Here is a 22723-nt window from a genome sequence, read left to right as displayed (position 1 = left end):
GTACAATCGCAAACCTAAGATGAATCGTGTATAGCTAAGACAGAAAAATGTGACAAAGAGAGGACATAGTGATATATAAGCGCTACGCTTACCGTTTGGCTCTCCATTTCATCTTCTCTTCGAGATTTTCCATATGGTGTCTGATGTTTCCAACATCTTGTTTGATCTTTCGGTTGTCTTCATTCGACATTGAAGGATCGTCAAACACTTCTTCGGCAAACAGGATCAGTTTTGTAATTCTTTTTTCTGTCCAAGTTCCAAATCGTTAAGCATTTCCTGTGAATCAAGAAGGAAACACTTTAATATCTAGAGTAGGTCATGGCAATAAGAAAAAACGCAACTTGACGTTTGCTATATAAAATAACAAAGCAAAATCACAGCTACCTCGATCTCAGACTTTTAAGCATAACGGTCTCTAGGTCCGCGGCAACACCATCGTGTTCTTTAAAAGCATCCTCCTGTTCTACCAGCATCTCTTGCAAGCGAGAAAGACTGACCTTCCATTCTTCTAATTTTGCCAACCTATCGCTATCTAATACTCTCTCTCTCTTCGACGCTGCAATAAAGAACAAAATACGTTACAACCAAGGTATATAACGTTTTCACACATTCCCCTGGGATCAACTAGATTATGGGGGAAGTGACCCTATTTTAGTTACTAAAAAAAGAACTTCATTGAAATTCTTTAGGTACAACAACAGAGCGTCACAGCACTCTGTACAAAGACATTTCCTTGCCTTCTCCGGCTTATGCCTGCCGAACATTTCTCTCCATCATTGATATCATTTAAATTGCAGTATTCACGTGAATGCAATTTACAACGAGCAAATTTTTCAATACTTTTCTTGACAAGGAAAGGAAGAGAAAGTTTTTATTGGGCTAAGAGTGAAATAAATTGATGGGATCCGAGACGAATTTTCGTCGAGATCATCATGTATAACATAATGATCTTGACTACACTTGTATCGCTAACGTCACACAAAATTTAAAGAAACAGAATTTTTGTATTTTTCAGTGCTTAATCAAGCTGCCTAGCAACAATAATGGAAGCCAAAATTCATTTTTTCCATTTTCCCAGCGATGCGTAATCTATTGTTGAAAGGCTATACGGCAGATTACTAAAAGATCCTCAAATAATTGCGGATCAAATTCAAATGGATTATGATCATCCACCATCACCCTTCGACAGACGATGAATAATTTGGACGAATTTTAATCCATTGGAAATTTCAGTAAGCTCATAAAGTCATTAGCTATGAGTTAAGTTACATCCAACATCGACAATTTATCCACTATGTTTAAGTCCCCAACTACAAACTTACATTTATAGGCTCTACATGAATTTATTGGTATTCTACAGAAGCTTCATATGACAGTGAAATAGCGAAATATGGCAAAATTCTTGAGCTATTCCTATTCAGGAGCCTTAGCTTTGATTAAAACGTCGTACAAACCATTTTCGGTTAGCAAGCATCATCATCAAAAGACTTCTCCAGGAAAAGAGTATTATTGTAAACATCCGTACTCATCGCCCATAGTTTGACCATGGTCTCAGTAAATCAAACTACATTCGACAATTCGAGTAGGTTAAATCAGAGTTGTTGCGTTTTCAAAGAAAAACAAACTTTGTCGTTCAACGCAAAGCAATCGATTTGGTTACTGTTTTCGACACGTCAGCACAGTATTCTTAGTGTGTAACATACGTCATGGCACCCATGTTGGATGATTTTAACAAAAGAATTTCCTTATTTAATATGCAAATATCATCCAACATGGCGAACATTCCATTGTTCTCTCACTCCCAGGGGGCTCACTTACAGTAGAGCCAAAGTATAGAGAGGTATAGACCTCAGCGCTCCTATTGGTCAGAAAATTCCATTTACTGATTGCCACTATGCTAACCACATGCGTAATAAGATATGTACTACGCAAAAAATGTCAAAAGTATGGGACTACCATTTGTTTCTATACTATGGTAGAGCCCCACCATTGAATTTTTTCGTGCCACACACATCTTATTACGCATGTCATTACCTTAGTGGCAGCCAGTCAATTGCTTTTTTTGACCAATAGCAAAGATGAATTGTGTGATTAAATAAATATTTTCGTACTGTCAATTTCAATGTCTATTACTATGTTTGGCCCTCAGGGGCATAAAGCATTGCCAGCTATGTGCATATATTACATATTTCTGTCGCAGGCACAAAAGTTTTCCTGCTGCTGGGAATTTTTGACATAACCTTATAGCAACAAATCGCGCACAATAACACACCAGTGAGATTAGCAAAATGATAAGGCATTGACGCCATAGATTGTAATGAATAAGACACCCCATTATGATAAATTGATAGCCATTAGCGTCAATCGAACGTTGATTTAGGGCGAACATGTTTATATTTTCTGCTACACCTGGTTAAATTCTTTTGAAAAGAGTTTCGCTTTCAATGAGCAGTATGATCACGACGCTCACGATGATAACCATGAAACTATGATAGCTTCAATGACAGTTGATCACGATAACCAATGATAATCGTCAAAAATAATTGCTAAGTTAAACAAGATGTGTCGATCAACGGTCCATGATTGATAGTTGTTAGTGGCGCATCCAGCTCAATAGTTCAGAGCGGGGAGCAATATTCATATGCAACCTGTTCATGGTTGCAGTAGTGATGTCAGTATGAGCTGGGAAATAACTTTGAAATGTCTTTTTCAACTTTCTTGACAAGCAATTTCATAAAATAATGTGAAAGTATCACAAACAGGATCAAAAGCAAAAGGAAGCACAGATCATAAACTGACGAACATCAACTACGAAATACTGAAGTGAACATTTTTTCCCTAATAGTAAGTATTGCATTGAACTTTCGTACTCACCCAGAAATACGCCATGCGACTTTTTCGTTCAATTGTTCCCACTCGTTCGCCACTTGCGTAATGTCTTGTTGAATGTTCCGTTTCTGATCCTGAGAAACCGTTGGATGTTGTGTGATCTCCTCACCAAACGCAGCCACATTCGCGATACGTTTCTCTTGAAGTTCCAACTCTTTCCTCAAGCCGAGATAATCTTGTTTGAGCTTCGTTAGGGTATTTTTATTTAAGTCGATACTTTCCATGTTTTCCAATTTTCTGTCCATCTTTGCAAACCACTCGTAAAGCGGGGAAACCATTTTGTCCCATTCTTCCAGTTTCGTGCTTGCCTGTAATTTGTACTCTGATTCCTTCTTCAAGATTCTATAAGTAAAATCAAAAATAAGTTTTATTGAACACTTATCATTCAACAGTACACTTTTTTAAGTAAAAAAATGTCGCTCACAACCGCTTCTGTAGTGGAATGACGAAACGTGTGAACTTTATACTCTTATAGATACATAAAATAGCACCGAAATTTTCTTCCCATAACATAAATCAACAGAAAAATTTCATACCTTTTGATCCGCCAGTCCATTTCATCCTTCAGGTTATCCCAATTTTCACGATGTACCTGACTATCCTCATCTATCTGTTTGATGTCGTTCAAAGAAAACGCAGAACTATCCTTCAAGGACTCTCCAAACCGGATTGTACTGGACAGTAGCTTCTTCTCTTGCAGTTCCATATCTTTAGCCTCATCCTAAGACAAAATGGTGCAGCATGGTACGACATGGAACAATTCATCAGCACAGAGCAACTATAGTTAAATTATTCCTGACTGAAGTTATATAATAACAGTTTTTTATCCACTTTTTGACACGTGCATCTCTGAGCCAGTTTCAAAGTTTATCTCTTGTATTCTAAAGCTCACTCAAAGTCACCACATAACCATTCGAAGAAAGTATTTTGCACGACCGATTGCTTCATTTGAAATATTCAGTAACAAAAATCTTACCATCGATGGAATATGAGTTTGTCGTTGATTGGTGGGAGCACGATTTATGAGTGGCACTCAATGAGTGTGAATGAATTTTTACAATATGCATCTCTTATGCTTAAAAAGCATTACTAAAATAGTCAACTCACCTCTAATTGCTGCCGTACTTTTTCAAGTGCTTGCAAATCAAGGTCTTCTCCTTTATTGTCGCTTAGTATATTTTGTTTTTCAGTCATAAATGCTTCTAAAGATGCTAACTTCTTCTTCCATACCACTAAATTGACTTCTTTTTCATCCAGAATGGCCTTTTCACTAGCGTCGAGTCTAAGAATTTTCAAACAAATTTCAGCCTCAAGGTTTTGAGGGCCTTTAATGGTAGGGTGGGTGTCTTATAAGTGGGTGACTTCGTACTAAAACTTGAGTTCCTAGATATTCCATGCTTAGTATAAGTTTCATGTTTCAACAAAAAAAAAGCAACGCAATACAATCAAACATACCGCTTCAGTTTTTCATTCAGTTTAAGTTTCAAAGCTGTAAACGACTCGTCCAATGAACTCATATCATTTTTTATCTTTTTCCGATCACCTTCAGAGATTAAAGAGTGATCTTGCACTTTTTTTGCCAGTTCAACAACATTTTCCAATGTTTTCTCTCGCGAATCAAATTCATCACGCTGCGCCTGTAGGAAGAAATTCATCGTTTACGTATATCAATTTGGCTAAAGACAAGTTAAGGGTATTGAAGACACTTTGACAAGGGGAGTGCAACTGATGTTAAATCCCATGTACCTGGTGAGAAAACTAAGTAAATTGCAATTTATGAAACAAATGCAAAAATTAATTTTACCAACGGAAACCGCCTCTTGCGTCATAAAATAACACACAAAAAAGGCTCTGCCACAGTGCAACGAATTGCAGTTTTTCATTAAGAAATGTAACATCTTGGCGCATGTTCCTCACACTAAAGCTGCTTGCCTAACAACTCTCACAGACATCTATAACTTAAGCATTTGAAATGGAAAAAGTGCAAAATTCTTCAAATATTTCATTGATGTGAACCACAAGATATGTTCACATAGAAGGTAAAACATTTACTGCATCATTGATATGATTTGTAAGGTTATTTTACACTAGAGGTAAAACATTCACTGCATCATTGATATGATTTGTAAGGTTATTTTACACTAGAGGTAAAACATTCACTGCATCATTGATGTGATTTGTAAGGTTATTTTACACTAGAGGTAAAACATTCACTGCATCATTGATATGATTTGTAAGGTTATTTTACACTAGAGGTAAAACATTCAGTGTATCATTGATGTGATGTATAAGATTATTTTACACAAGAGGTAAGACATTCAGTGCATTATTGAAGTGATATACAAGAACTGCTAGTGATTTAATTGATATACAAGATTAAATAGTTACCTGTAGAACAGTCTTTTGTTTTTGTACTGATTCCAAGTCAGTAACCAGATCGTTTTGGTTCGCAAGATTCTCTTCTTGCTCGTTGATCCAATCTTGAAACTCAAATAGACCATTGTTCCAACTTAATATTAATGAGGAGCGCTCTTCGTTGAAAGCCACTTCCTTTGCTGACAATCTTTAAAAACAATGAATACGTTTAATTGGCTCTCAGTTACTTCATAAAGAAAGATGAACAAAACATCAAGGAAATACAAAGTTTTACAACCTAAAATAAGAATGTACTTTATGAAATAACGCAAGCAAAACGCGTGCTCTGATTAGTCAATACCCATGTTTGGATCAAGCCATCCAAACTCGGTAACCGTTTGGTAATTGTTAAAGAAATATGCATTTGACGACATTTGTAGTTGCGAGCGTTACTCCACAGAAAAATCGTGCGTGTGACTAAAATCTTTCGCAAAAATTTTACACTTTTAGTTTTATTGCAGAACGCCTTGTATTGCATTTGCATTGCACACTAATTTCCGCAACCAGGTGTAAACATTAGAGAAAACCCTGAGAAAATGCAAAGAAAACCCACAAAAACAAAAAGAAAACAGTGAACACCTTTCAATTTTCTTCTGCATTCTATCCTCCAAATTCTGCCACTGACTTTTTAAATTGTTCATTTGCGTTCTTATTTTGGCCTTGTCTTCTTCGCGAAGTGCCGTGTGATCCTGAGCTTCGTCGCCGAGTAAGATGGCGTTTTGCAGTTCAACCTGTTGTTTCTGTATTGTTTCAACATTGATCTGAAGAGAAATAATGTTCTCAAAATCAGATGTAAATCGAGAAGAAATTATAATGAGGAAGTAAGTCTAGAGTGTCAACATTGTAACATTCTTAATAATAGACATCAGATCAATCCTGATGAACACACTAGACTGGAGTACATAAGGACTGAAGTCTCAACATCAAATCACTTCTAATGAAGACAATACGCTGGAATATAAAAGGACTCGAGTTTCAACATTACATCACTCTTGATTAAGACAGTAGACTGAAGTACATGAGAACTAAAGTTTTAAAATCAAATCATTCCTGATGAATACTCTAGACTGGAGTATATAAGAACTCAACTTGCCACATTGCATCACTCCTGAAGAAAACATTAGACTGGAGCATATAAGGACTCAAGTTTCAACATCAGTTCACTCCTGATGAAGACTCTAGACTGGAGTATATAAGAACTCAAATTTCAACACCAACCTACTCTTGATTGATGAATAACAGTAGAACACTAGAACATATTTGTAGCACATTTTCAACACAAATTCACTCAAAGACTAGTTTACATGCTGTCGAGTACAAAGGAAGAAGTCTAATTCTCTGTTCATACTTGTGTGTTTTCTTTGTATTTCCGTAACGATTCAAGATCATTGGATTCCAAGTCATCATCATCATCCCATCTTGTTCCCTGATCACTAAACAACTCTTCTAGGAAAGTGCTTTTTGTTTGCCATTCATCCATTTTCACAATTCTCTCCTCATGAAAGCTATTTTCTTGTTCATTAATTCTGAAAAACAAACAGCATTATTACAATGCACTTGTTCTCATACATAAATCCGTACATCCTGTGTCCCAAGTGCAGGAGTCACCATTGCACTATGGTGATAGCCGGGAGGGCACATCGTTAAGCACATACTTATAATATAAAATAAAAATCATCCAAAAAAAGACATCTTGTAAACTCGAATTTAATTTGTAACCAAAACAATGATCATTCTGCCTGGTGACAGTTTTGAAAGAACACCGAAATATTACAGTTTGAACGGCCTTGCTTATAACTTAAAGTTGAGTTTACAATATGTCATTTCTCTTTGGATTATGCTTTACTTTATATTCGATTATGAATATATAGTCATGTCAAGATATATGCACACACATATGTATCTTTTGAATTAAAATCAATCGTGCCGGAAGTAAATTTTACGACCAAAAATTACGAAATGTACTACTATTGACATAAATACCGTTAATGGTCAGTCGAGAGGAATATTTCTGTCCAATAGTTCAAAACATCTGGGGAGTATACTCGATGATTTTATAGACATTCGGACATACATTGAAAACAAAAGGTTGCATTTCTACGCGGAACCTCTTTTAATGTTCTTTGACATGTCTCGCAATCCCTGAAAAATCGTGGTGTAGTTGGTTTGGTAGTGTTTGTGACATCATACCATATACGTATGCTGCTGTAATTGGCGAAAGCTGAGGCAAATTCCCTCGATATGATTATGTATGTTGTTTACATCGTATGTATCATTGTATGGGTTGTAAGGACTGATACGGACGCGCATTAAAAGTGCCGCAAATGTCCAAGCGATAATAAAGCTTCTGTCAGTCAAGTCAACCCCACCTACTCGTGGTGCAGCCTGTGTTCGGCTAACGGGGCTCTGGCGAGGGGCGAGTTTCCGGCGCACTTAAATTAACTGGAACCCGCTGCCTTGCGGTTAGGGTTAGGGTTGGTTAGGGTTAGGGTTAGGGTTAGGGTTAGGGTTAGGGTCACTTTGAGTACAAAAAATAGCGTACCTAGCAAGAGTTTTATTCAACAGCTCTTCAAGACTATTCCAGTCTTTTTCCAAGCCGTCCAAATCTTGTTGTAATTTTCTTTTATCTTCGTCAGAGAAGGCCTCACGACTGTGAAGTTTTTGAAACAATAAAACCACTTCATGGAAACATTTTTTAGGGAAATTCATGGCTTCTCGAATAACCTGAAGAAACATAGGTGTAAATCATTATACTGATGTGTGTAGGAAGATCGATAACTCGAGGGAAAGGCTCGTATTTATATATGCATGTTAGAATTCCTAGAAAACGAAGGATTTCGAAGGCGCTTAATACAAGATATGATGAATATATAAGTATGACCACCCATGATAGTCAATCTTCCTGTGCCCATGATTATACACTTCTCTTACTACTAAAAGTTCAACAAAAGTTCAAACGAACGAAAAAGCAAGTAAACTCATTTGTAAAAAGATATCGACTCGACGCAAGAAGAAACTGCTAACACTAACAGTTAACTTTAGTCGAACGACTAAAACACATCTAGAGACGATAGAAATTAAAATATCGTGTACCTGGAGCTTCTCTTTCTGATTTACTAAAGCATCGTGATCAGTTTTAATCAAACTTATTGCACGTATTGACGTCTCTTGTTTGGACATCGATTCTTTGAGAGAAGTCGTCGCTTCCTTCCACGCTGAAAAATCTTTAGTTCTCTGCTCCGTGAGTAACTTTTCTTCATTGTTTAAACTACGCAAAACAAGAACGAAAAATGAGAATTGAATGAATGCATCCTGCAACATCTCAAGGCGAATCAGAACTTATGATATATGTAAGTAACATCAATTCTTTTTAACTCTCATAAGTTATATTTTTTATTTTGTCGACCACTATGAGGTGTAAGAAAATACCAACAGATGTTTACAGTTGCACCTGCTTGAGAGTGCTACAAACAAACATCTTCGGGGCTTGCATAAGCCAGTGCCAGCACAAAAGAAAAACATCTTTTATTTCTATTATAAAATAACAGAAATGCAAAAAACGAAAAATTCAAAACAAACGTTTTAATTTCCCCCTCTAACACGTATTCATGATTCAAACTATTTTTGATTGATTGATTGATTTGATTGATTGACCTACGATCGGTTTGCCTAGGCTAGTGAAAACACAGCTATAGACCAACACAACCGTAAGCGTTCTATTGTTTGAATTTCATACTTTATAGCTAGTTGAAAATTACGAGAGAATTGCATAACGTCTCTCAGAAACCTTCAAAATTTGACATGCCTTTAATGAGACCTAAAGATTAAACAGCCTACTGTCTTGTTTGTTCCTTTCTCGAACTATTCTTTGTTATATTTTACCTCATGTTCGGACACCCTCAAAGAGTACACAGCTTGAAGTCAACGCTACACGTAAAGTTACAAGAAAACTCACGCGTTTAAGAGTTCATTCATCATATCGTCAAGCTGTTTCCAAGATGCTTTTATCAAAATCGTTTTGCCATCGATTTCCTCTCTGTCTTTGGAAAGCAATGACGGATGAACCTCCTCGGCAAAACGAAGTAAGCTACGATAATCCTTGTGCTGTGAATGTTGTTCCTCTATACAGGTCTGCAAAAACAATTAAATCAATTACACACTCTTTGGATAAACGTCTATCCAAAATTGCACTTCATTGAGGAAGAGTTCACCTCAAAAATTCTACAGAAATCCACAGTTTGGAAACCAACATTTAAATAATCGATTCAACAAGGACAACAAGACAATTTTATCTAATCTACATAATTTGCACAATTTCTTGAAATAGCAATGTTATTGAACAATATATAAGTTTCAAAGTTATGAAATGAGTCTATTGTCCTTTGACAAAGACTCTTAAGTAACACAACCTTATACATATACCTTAATAAATGTTAATTCTTCTCTGACGTCATTCACCTTACGATACAATTTTTCTCGTTCTTTAACTTTTGTTTCATTTCGTCTATCCATTTTTTCAACACGTCATGTCTCGTCCGCCATTCATTTAGACGAATGTTTCTGTCGTTTTCAAGATCGCTTTCTCTGTTTTCAATCCTATTATTTTGTTTGAAAAAAAAATAAAAACTCGATAAATGTCTTGATTTTCTTCAAATTAACAGTAACACAAGTACTAAGTACAGAAAATGTAATGATGAATAAACAAAATGTGGAAGGATTATATAAAGTTTCAATGAGGAACAGTTCAAATGGCAACAAAAAGCACTTTCATTTTGGGAAATCACAACCAATTGTTAGAAATTTGTGCAAATCATTGTAAATACTTTGAGCAAATCTTAAAAATGTACAAAAACAAAGTTAGATAACCGAATACAAAAACTAAGTAAAACAAAACTAAGTTCAGGAGTTATGGTGGGCTTTTCTTGAGAATAGAACAAAGACAAGAAGTTTGTTTCAAACATCAATTTAAAAGCTTGCTCCTTATGAGAAGTTCATTTTCCAAGCTGACGACTATATACAACAGATTTCATTTACGGTAAAGACATTGACTGCTTGTGATTTTAACTGACCTTTTTAAATTAGTTTCCACTTTGTCTTCCAAACTTTGCCAGTTTTTCTTCAGTTTATTAATGTCTTGCTGAAGTCTCCGCTTGTCTTCATCCGCCAACGAATAATGGCCTTGTAATTCATCATTCAATGTTGCGAGGGACTCGAAACGATTCTTGTTTGATAGCATTTCATTTAAAAGAGCCTAAATGTACGAATAGGTGGTGATGAATGATCAAGAGAGAACGAGAACTTTCTTTACCCTACCAAATATATAAACTAAGATAATGTGTGTCAATGTAGGTAGTGATGAATGAACAAGAGAGAACGAGAACTTTCTTTGCACTACCTAAAATATAAACTAAGATAATGTGTGTCAGTGTATGTAGTGAAGAATGAGCAAGAGAGAACGAGAGCAGTCTTTATACTACCGTACACATAAAGTCAACGTGTGTCAAGTTATGAAAAACAAAGTGAAGATTTTCGCGAGTGGTTATGACCACGTGTGATGGATAGGATAACAATCACAAAACACAAACTATTCTTACTTCATGTTCTTTTCGTCTTTTTCTGACCAACTCGAGTCCAGCCCCGGGTGACAATACCATAGCATCAAATTTATCGTTTTCATCAACCAACCATTGTTCAATCGTTAACAGCTGTTCCTTCCATTCGTCTATCTTCGCTCTTTTTCTACCATCTACTACATCTTTGTTCTCATTCGTTCTACATGGAAATTTTTCGTAAATATCTTGTGGTACAAAATAACGAAAAATCGTCTGAGTCTAGATTTCTATAAATTTACACAAATTCTCAGGCAGTCCACAAATTCTCAGGCAGTCAAATAGAAGTGCTTGCAGGTAAGAAAATAGTTTCATGTGATAGCAATGTAAAATAATTATTAGTGGTTTCCTCTATGGCTTTAAATGGAGAATACGACAATGTTATCAATGGAGCTAACCAAACTTTTGCTGAACGATAATCATTTCTATAGACAAAACCTGAGCAATTCTTTTTGACTGCATGTGCATTTGCGATGGTGTTAAGATGGTGTTAATAATCGCCAATAGGGAGTAGTTAAAAGGGGCACGTTGTCCCAAGCCTCTCGATCCAAAGGTACCAGCAGTTTGAGAATGGACCTAAGATACTTTGGTAGATTGGATACATTTTAAGATACTTTGACATGGATACATTTTAAGATACTTTGGAACTTTGCACCTTAGTAAAATTTGTTCATTATAAATCAATTCAAACTACTTTACGTCAGACAGACACATATAGTCAAAAAAATAGTGCCAATGCCTAAAAAAATATTTTGCCCTGGGCTCTACTATGAGTCGTCAGTATAACTATCAGGCCATCCAAACACGGAAATTGAAATTGCTGCATGTCGTAAGAATTTTAAACAAGCCTGGATAAATTGACTTGGAGTGCTTTTTTTGCAGAGTAAATATGAACTTAAATCAAGATTGATGATTTTTCTAATCTTCAAAGTCAATAACCTCGCTGTAATTCTACGTTTTAGTGTTTTGACTTCGTTGTTTACTAAACTTTACAGATTTCGTTCGCTTGGGAGAATTTAGCTTTCATATTTCCGCTTGTTTAGACAAACCTTACGACTCGACCATTTTGTTGTTACTTTAAAAAAAGATAACTTAACGGTTTCAAGTGTTTAAATGGCCTAATCCAAACATGGAAACGATTAAGATTATAACTCAACGTTGCAATGACGTTGGTGCAAGCTCGGACTGGCTCTTGTGTATGGGGCCTTACTATTTTCAGTGTCAAGGAAAAAAACCTGTACCAACAAAATTTAGAAATTTAGACTTCAGTCTCTAAAATACATTTCTCACATTTAGGACGAAGATTTTATTGTAATCTGTTGTGTAAACCATTGAAAGTTTTTTTTGTCGTCATAAACAGCAATTCACTTTCAATTTACACAACTCAAGAAACGCGTGACTTTCAGAAATTACAACAACTTCAGAATCATTGCTAACTTAATTCAGTGGCTTAAAAAAATAGAAGTATCTAAAGACTTTGACGCTAGTCCAAAGTACTTACACACTCTTGGCCTCTGTCGCTTTTAAATGTGTGTTTTACTACCTGTTGGCCTGTTTAAAACTTCTTTTGACAGTTTTACGTATACTGGAATCATATAGTTTCTTCAATTTAATCGTACTTGTTATTCTACATGCAGCTTTGTGTTATAAGGACCCATTTTGATTTCCAACTAGGGGGCCATGTGCCACGGCACAATGGCACATGAGCCAATCCGAGCCTGCGTTTGTGCTTCGATGCAAGAAATACAAAAGACAAACCTCGTCAAATTCGATCGCACATTCTTGGAAAGAATCTGGAATGAATTTTGAAGTTCTTCACTTTCAGTTTTGATTGTGGCTTTCTCTTCTTGAGACAACGAAGGACTTTGAGTGACTTCTTCACTTAAACGTACGACGATGTTCAGTTGCTTTTCTTTTTGAGCAAGTGTTTCAGTCAGCGTCTGAAAAATTAGCTTCATCTTCAATCCTATTTTTCTAGAAAATAATTCTAATAATTCTAATTTTTGAGCTTTATCACTACAGTAATGAGATGACGTAGTCAAAAATCGATCTGATATTAACAACTCATTTATAGTACAATTTTCATCACGACTTATGGATGGGGAAACAAAAGTCTTTGTATGGTGCAGTATGATATTAAAAGTAAAATAAAAGTAAAAATTGAGACATAATATAATTCGGTCTGGTGTCTTTACTCTTCACATATTCATTATCAGATCTTAAATCTCGCGTTTTTGTATGTTCAAATCTAGTGTCTTTATCAGGAATAATTTGGTGTTACAACTTGAGTCTTTACATACACCATTCTTGTGCTTTCATCAGAAGTGATCTGATGTTGAAACTTACGTCCTTATATTCTCCAGTCTAGTGTCTTCACCAAGAGCTGATGACTTTGAACTTGAGTTTTATTATACTCCAGTCTAGTGTCTTCGTAAGCAGTTAACTGATGTTGGAACTTTAGTCCTTTTACATATCCTTTTAACGTATTCATTCTATTTCTTTCATCATAGTTTCTGCATTTACAGTAAATAAGCTCATAAATAACGATACGCATTATCATACCCACCTGAAGTTGATATAACTTTGCAGTCAACTCTTCGGGATTTTCAGGAATACTTTGAGAAACGTCTATCTCTTCTTTCTTCAGCCACTCTTGCAAGGGAATAGCTTTCATCTTCCATTGGCTCAGTATAGAAGAGCGTTCATTATCAAGTTCATCAATTCTGTTTGTCAATCTAAGTAAAAAGTAAAAGCCCCCATTCGTAATTTCCTAAAACACCAAACCAAACCTTGATTAGGAAAACAAACTTTAAAATCGAAACTAATTTTATGTGCGCGACTCTTCTTTATTAAGAAATTCATCATGTTGTTTGTTTTTCTTTTACACTCTCATTCATATGACATTTCACAACCTTTCTACTGAAAAACGACGATTCATCTTTGCATAGATAAACACAGAGTGACTTGGTAGAAAGACTGCTATAAAATGTATGCCCTCTTGTATCGGATACAGCAAACCAAAAAACCAACAAAAATTCATTGAATATCTTTAATATTGACTACATGGTCTTAAATTTCCTCTGTGAATGCATGCAGTAGGCAGTACATGTTGAGCTTTTTTCTTGTTAAAAATCGCGTTTAAAAATTCACAGTAAAACAAGTCGTAACATTTTACTTCACTTCATGCAATCAATATAGTACGTTTTCTCGGTTTGACGGTACATATCTCAAAAACTTTTTTGTTTCATATGAAAACATTTAGCAATAAGCAAATATGCCACGGGCACTTTAAACTTTAAAAAATATCTACGGTATGTAAAAAGAAGTATGTTTAACGTACCGTTTATTTTTCCACTGTAAGTTGTCGTTCAAAGTCTGCAATCCTCTTTTGATATTCAATTTATCTTGTTGAATTTGTTTTCGATCATTCTCTGAGATTGACATGAAGTTTAGAACATCATCGGCCAAAGCCATCGTGTCATTTAAACTTGCTTTACGAAGGCTCGTAGCCTCGAGTAAGCTCTACAATGAGACGTTTAACAGGTGATCTTTAAGAAGGTGCACTAGTGCAGGTAACAATTAATGTACGTCAGATTTGTTACATGTCTGTATTATTACAAATCTGTATTGTAGTAAGCCTAAATTGTTATACGTCTGCATTGTCATATACTTGCGTTGCAATACCTCTGTATTGTTATAAGTCTGTATTGTTATAAGCTTGTGTAGTAAGAACTCTAAATGGTTTTACGTCTGCATTTATATATACTTGTGCGGTAAGAGCTCTGCATTGTTATACGTCTGCATTGCATTATACGTGTGTGGCAAGAACTTTGTATTGCTATATATATATTATCATGAGCTTGTGCTGTAATAAGTCTATATTGTTATAAGTCTGCATTGTAATAAGCTTGTGTTGTAATAAATTTGCAATAACTATGCAAGTTCGTTTAGATATACTTGTAGTTATGGCTGTATTGTAATAAGTCTGTATCGTTAAACGTCTTGTCAAGGAGAAACGTTAAATTGTTAAAAACATTACCTCTAGTTCAGCCTTTTGTTTGTTCAATGCGAACGGTTCACGAGCAATGGGTCCTTGATTGTCGAATTCATCCTCTTTGGTTTTTAACCACTTGTTCCATTCGTCTGCATTTTTCTTCCATTCTTCCACCTTAGTTGAGCCTTCTTCGTGAAGAGCCTTTTCTTTTTTGGACAGCCTTGGATATGAGGAACATATAGAAAATCAACATGTTTGCAGAAGTAGGTAATGTCAGTGGAGCAGATAAAATACATCAGTAACAGTCAGTGGCGGCGGAAGATGTTTTATAGTGGGGGGGGGGGTGAATAATAGGAAAGTTGTAGTAGGGGCGTGGCATTCTGACCTTTTGGTAAAGTTTCGGTCAAAGTGTGAGGAAAATTAAAGACCGTCCATTACATTCTTCATTCTGTATGAGACAGACGTTATGAGGGATAGGCCATCTATATGACAGCAGTTTTCCCTTGTCAAACAAGGACTTATTTCAGAAAAAATGTAGAAAAGCTCTTCGTATTAATGGAGTATTTTGTGAGTTAGTCCTTTCATCTTAATTATTGGGTGGGATTAGACTGTCCATCTTAATTATTGGGGGGGTGGGGGTGGGGCTTCGCCTCTTCATCTTAAGTATGGGGGGTTAGCCTGTCCATCTTAATAATTTGGGGGGGGTTAGCTTTTCCATCTTAATTTTTGGCATAATCAAAAACTGACAGTCGTGCTTAGCTAGTGAAAAGCGTTGGGGAGAGTGGAAAATCTATATCTATCCACCCTGGTGGCAAAGAATGACAATCTTACTTGTCAAGCCGTCCATCTAAAGCGTATTTTAGAGCACTCCAGCGATTTACGGCATCCTGAGCTTGTAGATCGATCTCTTTGGCGTTTTCATCATCTATCAACGAATCATTTTGAATCTCCTTACTTAAAGTATCGATATCTCGAAACTGCTTTGCGTAGTTGTCGACTCTTGATTTGAGCACCTAGGAAAAGGGAATACACGATCAAAAGCATATACGTGACCGGCTCCCAGTGTTTTGCTAAAATTTAGACGAACTACGGGGCATAATATGCTCTCACTGTCGGAAACACTGGTGGTTAAAGTTTTGCACAAATCATCACAATCTGAAACAGTTTATTTTGAATGAATTTAATTTTTCATAACCGAGTTTTATCATTTGCAAACGACCGTTCACAGTTTGAATAAAATACAATTGTTTGACATTGTCTTATTGTTTTGCCATAGAAAAGATATGTTGTTTCATATGAAAGATATGCTGCCATATGCTCACAAACCAGTGGCGCTGCCAACCCGCACGTTTGGCGATGCTACGTAAATTTCGAATCATTAGCATTTCTATCTTTTAGACATTAGTTGTTTTCACTGCAGGTGAACACAGAAATATTTCAACATATCATAAACAAGCTGCCTACTCTACTGCAAACGCAAATACGTTTTCATAAGTTAGACGCCATAAACGGCAGGTTGCAAATATTTGAAGACAACGGAAGCGAAGCCAGCATGTGTTTTACTTCTACAATTCAAATCTATTCGTATTCAATCGTCAGAAAGACAATGAACGGAATAAAATTTCTAAAGAAATGTGTCATTATTTTGCTGAAAAAATTAGCATTGTAGGACTATAAAATCAAGCAGGCTTCGCCACTGGAAGACATCGAATTTTCCATGAAAATATATTCGTGTAATATGAAAGCACACCCAGGAAAAACCCCTACGTACACACAAGAATGGGATGACAAAATTAGTAAAAGAATCGTTCAACATCCAAGCGAAATAAATTCTACCTTTGCTTCTCCCAGTTGTCTTTGAACGGTATGGACATCGTCACCGACATCTTTAAGCGATTTAATTTCAATAGCCTTTGCGGTCAGCCATCTTTGCAGAGGCTCGTATTTCCCTTTCCATTCGCTTATCTTCTCGGTGTGATGTCTGCTTTCGAGCTCCTCTTCTTTTGACTCCAGTCTGTCAAGCCATAACGCAGAATTAGTTCATCACGCAGCGGACGCAAAGGGATTTGCGGGACAAATACAGGAAGAACGGGGTCAATTGCGGACAACACCAAAGACGACGACGACCAGTGAGAACTTCATTTTCTAGATACTTCGTGTAGAAAATTCTTCAAACGAATGAGCTAGCTCCACAAACGACCAATTCATCGCAAAATCATTGCCAATGCTTAAAATTTTGCTGGCAACGCAATTCGCTGAAAACCTTCATGTTTTACAATGGAACATATGCAATATAAAGCACTAACTAATCGTGTCCAAGAAATTTCAATCGGATTCAATCATTGCAGACGGTCTTCGAGCAATTTACGGAGAAAAAAAATGCGATTGGTGAAATGCAGATAGACAAAACATTTTGAAAGTAGTGAAAATTGTAATGAAAGTTTAGCAAGGAAAACGTCATACTTACGCATTGTGATGATTATTTATCTGTTTTACTATTGTGTCCCATCTGTCATTCAGCGATTTCGTCTTCTGTTGCACCTTGCTTCGTTCTCCTTCACTGACGCACGGATCCGCTTGGAGATTATTGCTGAACACCGTGAAATTATAGATATTACGTTGAAAATCCAGAGACTCTTGAAGAAATCCCTAGCATTACAATAAAATGAGATGAAAAAATGTGGTCGCCATGTTGAACTGATATTTTCATTCGCATTGTACATCGTCATATGTTGAAACCAATTATGTATTAACACATCTTAAATTGTCACACTTTTGTCCTATCACCATACATTCTGTACAAATCAAGCGGAAAAATTTGTAGACCCTTTACATACTTTGAAAAAGTCAAATATCTTTAAAATACATTGATTCTTGATAAGTTGTCAGCGTAGACACTAACCTGAAATTCGTCTTTTTGAGCATTCACTGTCTTGAGATCGGAGCCGATTGCGCCACGTTCGGCCAATCGTAGTTGAGCTTTATCTAACCAATCAGAGATCTGCGAAGCATTTTCTTGCCACTTTTCAAGCTTGTCCTGTTGTTGCGATTCCAATTTTGATATAGTTTCGTTCAACCTTTAGGAGAAGAACAATCCTATTTCAAGGATAATTCCTTAAAAGTGAGAGCACTGAGTGTAATACAGTCGACTGGTCAAACGTCCATATATTTCGTTTAGCCGTTAGCTCACAGAAAATACATAAAAAAGGCCTTGTGCAACATCTAGAAAATAGGTCATGTTCGTGGACGAAAATCGTCCAAATTATTAGTCGAGTCTTGAGGAGATCTATTGATGTCGGCCCTAACACCAACAGTACTTCTCAGGACTGTACTGACTTGAAAGATCAACATCAACAAACATGTAACGATAGTCTCCGGTGTAAAAAACTCATTCTAGAGAGCCAATGAGAGGGAGAGAAAAAATCGACCTTAAACGAAAATCATTGGAAATTATTTTTCGAAAATACTACAGAAATTGGACCTGAATCTTGTGATGACGTACTGTGCTGCTGGTTTACTTTGCTTCATTACAATGAACTTCCAATTATTTAATTACATGACGTACCTTTGCATTCTCCAGTTAATCTTCTCTTCCAAAGACTTCCACCGATTTTTGAGTGCGTTCAGCTCCTGTCCCAGTTTCAGGTTGTTTTCTTCGGAAAGAGCTGAATCAGCTTGAATTTCCTCACCCAATCGAATCATATTTCTCATCTTTTTCTCCTCTTGTTTCATTTCCTTCATCATAGCCTGAAATGAACGAAAAAGTGCTGTAAATTTATAATACTTCATATAACTTCGATGAAAGTGTCCAGACAGAAGGAGACATGACGTACTTCAATTTTCGGCTTTTGCTTCATGGCGGCCTCAAGGTTCGGCGCAACCACACCCATTGCTTGAAATTTTTTTTCCTCTCTGGTCAACCATCCCTCAAACGAGTTGGCCTTGTCCGAAAATTCATTCATTTTGTTTTGAAAATTTTCTTGTAGATGTTTCTTCATGTCTTCAAGCCTGTTGCAGACAGATAAAGGAAGTGGTTGTGTTTGAGACTCAACAGATTCTAGTGAGCCAGACTGAATATAAGGTATATATGAAAGAGACATAAGCAAGCACATTTATTTTTTATGTACCATCGTCAATATGACATAAGTATAAAAAGATCAAGTTCATTTATTTCTTATGTACTATCCTCACTACGGCATAAGTATAAGGAGATCAAGTACATTGATTTCTTATGTACTATCCTCACTATCACATAGGTTTAATGAGATAAAGTACATTGATGTCTTATGTACTATACGTACATCGAGCAAGAGTCAGTCAATAAGGCGTCCAGCAAGCCGGACATGCATTGGGATTCATGGAGGGCTGCTATCCACCACAGATGTTGCTGTGAGCAGATCTGATTTTATTTTATTTAACGAATAATTAAGCCCTTGAATTAAAAATACCTCTGCAATCTGCTATTCACAATATGATTGAAGCTTTCCCAGCGTTCAAGTAAGTTTGCGATATCTTTTTTAAGCTTATTCTTATCAGGTTTAGGTGTAACGGGGTTCTTGATAGCTTCTTCACCGCTGACCAGTAAATACTCCACACTCTCATGCACATTAGCCACTTCATTCAACAAATCCTTAGTGTAAAAAAAGATACATCTGGAAATTACCAAGACGGATAATTGAAATTTTGAAGGGTTTGAAAAAATTTCATCTCAAAAAATAAGCACGAAAATATTTAACACAAGGTCGACAAGGTAAATACACACATAACACAAAAAATAGAAATTTTTAGGGAAACCTAGCTACCTCTTGCTCGGCAATCTGTTCTTCAACAACAGGTAGTGTGTCGCCCATGGTAAAATTTCCTTCCACTTTCGGAGCAATCGTTTGCAACAATTTGTCCATTTCGGCATACTTTTGAAACCATTCGTTCACTTTATCACGATAGTCATCGGATGTAGTGGACATCAACCCATCAATGCTAGCGAGACAATTATATAAGATAGGAACATTTCATGTAGGAACGAAAATTAAGTCTTAATTAACCAAGTACAAGGTCTTCAGGGAGAAATATTGGACCAATATGTTTTCTACTGACCTAGCCCGTTGGGCGAGGCTTGTTCTAAAAGACAGAGGTCTGATATTTTTCTGTAAAGACTAAGCAAGCGAGGTTATTAAAACGTTTATTAGTTTAGTCACTACTTTAGCTTTCGTAAGTAAAAAATAAATCGTCTAAAAGTTTCTCGTCTGGAAAGGAGAACTCACTTTCCATATGTTATTCTTCCGGCTGGTGTTAATACAATTTTTTTTGTTGCGCTTTACAAAACTTTTCCTGTTTGTTTCGGGGAAATTTGTTTATGTTAGTCGAAAAATTACGACTATTTGGACCGCCGTTCCATTACGAAAAAATATGCTATTTTACATGAGTAAGTGACGCTCGCCATATGATAACATCAGTTGATCAAATAAAAAATTACTTAATGACGTTGTCGGCAGTGTGACCGCACATAGAATTTTTTTACAAGATTCGCCGTTCTGAACTTTGAAACTACAGCAGGCATCTGCAAATCTAGTAAAAAAAACTTGGATGTATGGTCACACTGGTTCTCCGCTTCCATCGTGAAGAAAATTGACTAATCAAATAACTACCTATCAGATTCTTCGCTCATTAATGTCATTACATCATTCCAAGATTTCTTCAAGACGTCGGCGTCTTCATTGATCTGTGAACGTTCCCACTCGGGACAGTCCTCGCGTGATATCACTTCCTCAGCACACTCCAGGGCATTTTCGTAATCAGCTCTGATGTTGTCGGCGACTTTTTCACAATCCTTTCAGAGTGAAAAAAATAGTGGATTAGTTTATTTTATCTCGACTCTGTAATAATTAAAGCAAGCATATTGACTCGGGCCTTCTGTACACCAGTCCTTTATTATTTACATTTTCAAGATTACTTGCTCGAAAACAGCTATCTCCTGCAGTGGCGTAGCCAGGTCGCAAGTTTGCTAGTGCTATGTAAATATTTCAGTGTTTGCTAACAGTCAAATCAATCGATTTCTAATGAGATAAGTATTGCCAGTGTTCTGGAAACTACATAACATGACCAAATATGCGCACTGGCCACTCCACTGATCTCATTTACTTCACGCTTTGGTGAAAAGTAAAACTGAAGATCTAAACACAGACTTCCCTTCAGTTGCCAGCCCAAGTTTTTCAAACGCCAGCCCAAGTTTTTCCACCCGTCATGTAAATTTTTCATCATAATTATTAGTGGAGAAAATCAGAGCCATGTATCTGTAAGAGTTGTGACACGTATTGTTCTCTGCATTTTGCATTATGATTACGCTGATTGGGTAAATACAGTCACATGGGTATCTCGCTGCGATTTTTGTTCCAAAAGCACAATTATAAACTTTTTTTAGATAGAAGACAAACTGTAAGAAAAGTTCTTTACAATGATTTTATGTTGCGTGATCAACGTGTATAAATTACATCCATTGCATTAAATAAATGCTTTTCTTTTATCACAATAGCTATAAATATAAACAAATGAATTCCAAAGGTAACGATCACTGTCTATTCGTGAATAAGAAAACACAGCAGAAAATTGGTCGTTTCCCATTTAATGCTCTATAGGCCCGTTTCCACTTACGAAAATTTTTCTTCGGATAGGAAAATTTGCGGGATATCTATTTTTCCAGCAATTATTTCCATTTTACATTCATGCCAGTGTGGAAATAAATATGGCAGCCTTAAGTAGACGTATATTACTTCTTTTACTGATAAGAAACCGCTAGTACACATGGTTTGACGAGCAAAATAAGTACAAGAAAAGAATGTGATAAGACGAATAACTGCTGAAACACAACAACTAACGGTGAATTTGCCACTTTTATTCGGAAATAAGACTGGTAGACCACGAACACTTTTCGAACGATTTTGTATTACTATATACTAATTGTTTCTAACATCCGTGACCTGATTGGCTGACTGCTAATTTTCCACCGGACTGAATACACAAAGTTGAAAAATTTCAACTTGAATAAACATTCAATTTCTTCCACAGGAAAATTTGATCGCGTCTCTTGAATTACTTAACGCATGCGCAAATTTGGAAGATTCTACTTTCCTTGGAAAATTTTCTTCAGTGGAAACGGGCCTTATAACTGCTGGCTTTTGGAACAAAATTGGCGGACGCTAGGCGATATTACTTCCAGTGTTTCAACTCTTTCATATATAGGGCTCTGGAGAAAACTATTCTTTAAAACTTAATTTCGTGCACGCTTTTTCTAGGGAAATGAACATAAAAATACTCGTATGGCGGAAGTAAAGAATCGGGCCAACTCCTCTCTTTCCTTGCTCGGCCTACCTTGAAAGCCCTGCTTCTTTCCTCGACGACAGGGAGCGACTTCACTTTTCTGATGGAACTTTTAACTTCGGTCATTTGTCTTAAGAGAAGTTCAAAGTTTGTGTTCCATTCTTCCACTTTATTCTTCCCTTCCATTTCGCTTTGATCGCGTGCAGTCTTCAGTTGATGCTTCAACTTAGAGCATTTTGCTGTCAACGAGTTCCATTCGCCTTTCATTTCATTCAATTGCTTTTTCATCTTAAGTTTTTGTTCTTTGGACAAAGCTTTTTCGTCCATCAACATTTCCCCATACTCGACTATGGACTGTGGTTGATGATCATTTTTGAGTGTTTCAAGAAGTACCTAAATAAACCGTGTGAATTAGACATTACAAATCGAGCGTAAAAGCCAATTTTCGGTTCCGTCGTCATAGTATTATCCTTGAAATCATGGATAAAATCAATAGGAAAGT

General features: G+C 36.3%; 2 protein-coding genes across 5 annotated transcripts in view; both read right to left on the bottom strand.

Moving 5' to 3' along the window:
* Positions 1 to 22723, bottom strand: part of LOC124442169 (utrophin-like) — a 91669-nt gene that overhangs the window by 55330 nt on the left and 13616 nt on the right. For 3 of the 4 annotated variants that reach the window (XM_046992650.1, XM_046992651.1, XM_046992653.1), the window contains exons 15-22: positions 22273 to 22614; positions 20553 to 20734; positions 19710 to 19884; positions 19356 to 19537; positions 18741 to 18915; positions 18473 to 18654; positions 17810 to 17984; positions 17375 to 17556 (exon numbers count right to left, since the gene is read on the bottom strand). In XM_046992650.1, the coding sequence (XP_046848606.1) occupies positions 17375 to 17556; positions 17810 to 17984; positions 18473 to 18654; positions 18741 to 18915; positions 19356 to 19537; positions 19710 to 19884; positions 20553 to 20734; positions 22273 to 22614 (1595 nt within the window). Of the gene's footprint in view, positions 1 to 92; positions 277 to 384; positions 524 to 17374; positions 17557 to 17809; positions 17985 to 18472; positions 18655 to 18740; positions 18916 to 19355; positions 19538 to 19709; positions 19885 to 20552; positions 20735 to 22272; positions 22615 to 22723 lie in introns of those variants that run through there. The other variant, XM_046992652.1, reaches the window with a different exon arrangement.
* Positions 248 to 10555, bottom strand: LOC124442172 (golgin subfamily A member 6-like protein 22). The gene is made up of 13 exons (XM_046992656.1): positions 10374 to 10555; positions 9727 to 9900; positions 9260 to 9435; positions 8398 to 8572; positions 7847 to 8028; positions 6653 to 6830; positions 5884 to 6065; positions 5278 to 5452; positions 4345 to 4526; positions 3997 to 4171; positions 3426 to 3610; positions 2875 to 3231; positions 248 to 556 (listed from the first exon to the last, which is right to left on the bottom strand). The coding sequence occupies exons 2-13, from the start codon at positions 9814 to 9816 to the stop codon at positions 529 to 531; spliced, it is 2085 nt and encodes a 694-aa protein (XP_046848612.1). The 5' UTR covers positions 9817 to 9900; positions 10374 to 10555; the 3' UTR covers positions 248 to 528.

Source organism: Xenia sp. Carnegie-2017, unplaced genomic scaffold (assembly GCF_021976095.1).
Source record: "Xenia sp. Carnegie-2017 unplaced genomic scaffold, XeniaSp_v1 HiC_scaffold_20, whole genome shotgun sequence".
Taxonomy (NCBI): Eukaryota; Metazoa; Cnidaria; class Anthozoa; order Malacalcyonacea; family Xeniidae; genus Xenia; species Xenia sp. Carnegie-2017.
This window is presented reverse-complemented; position numbering and strand designations above follow the sequence as displayed.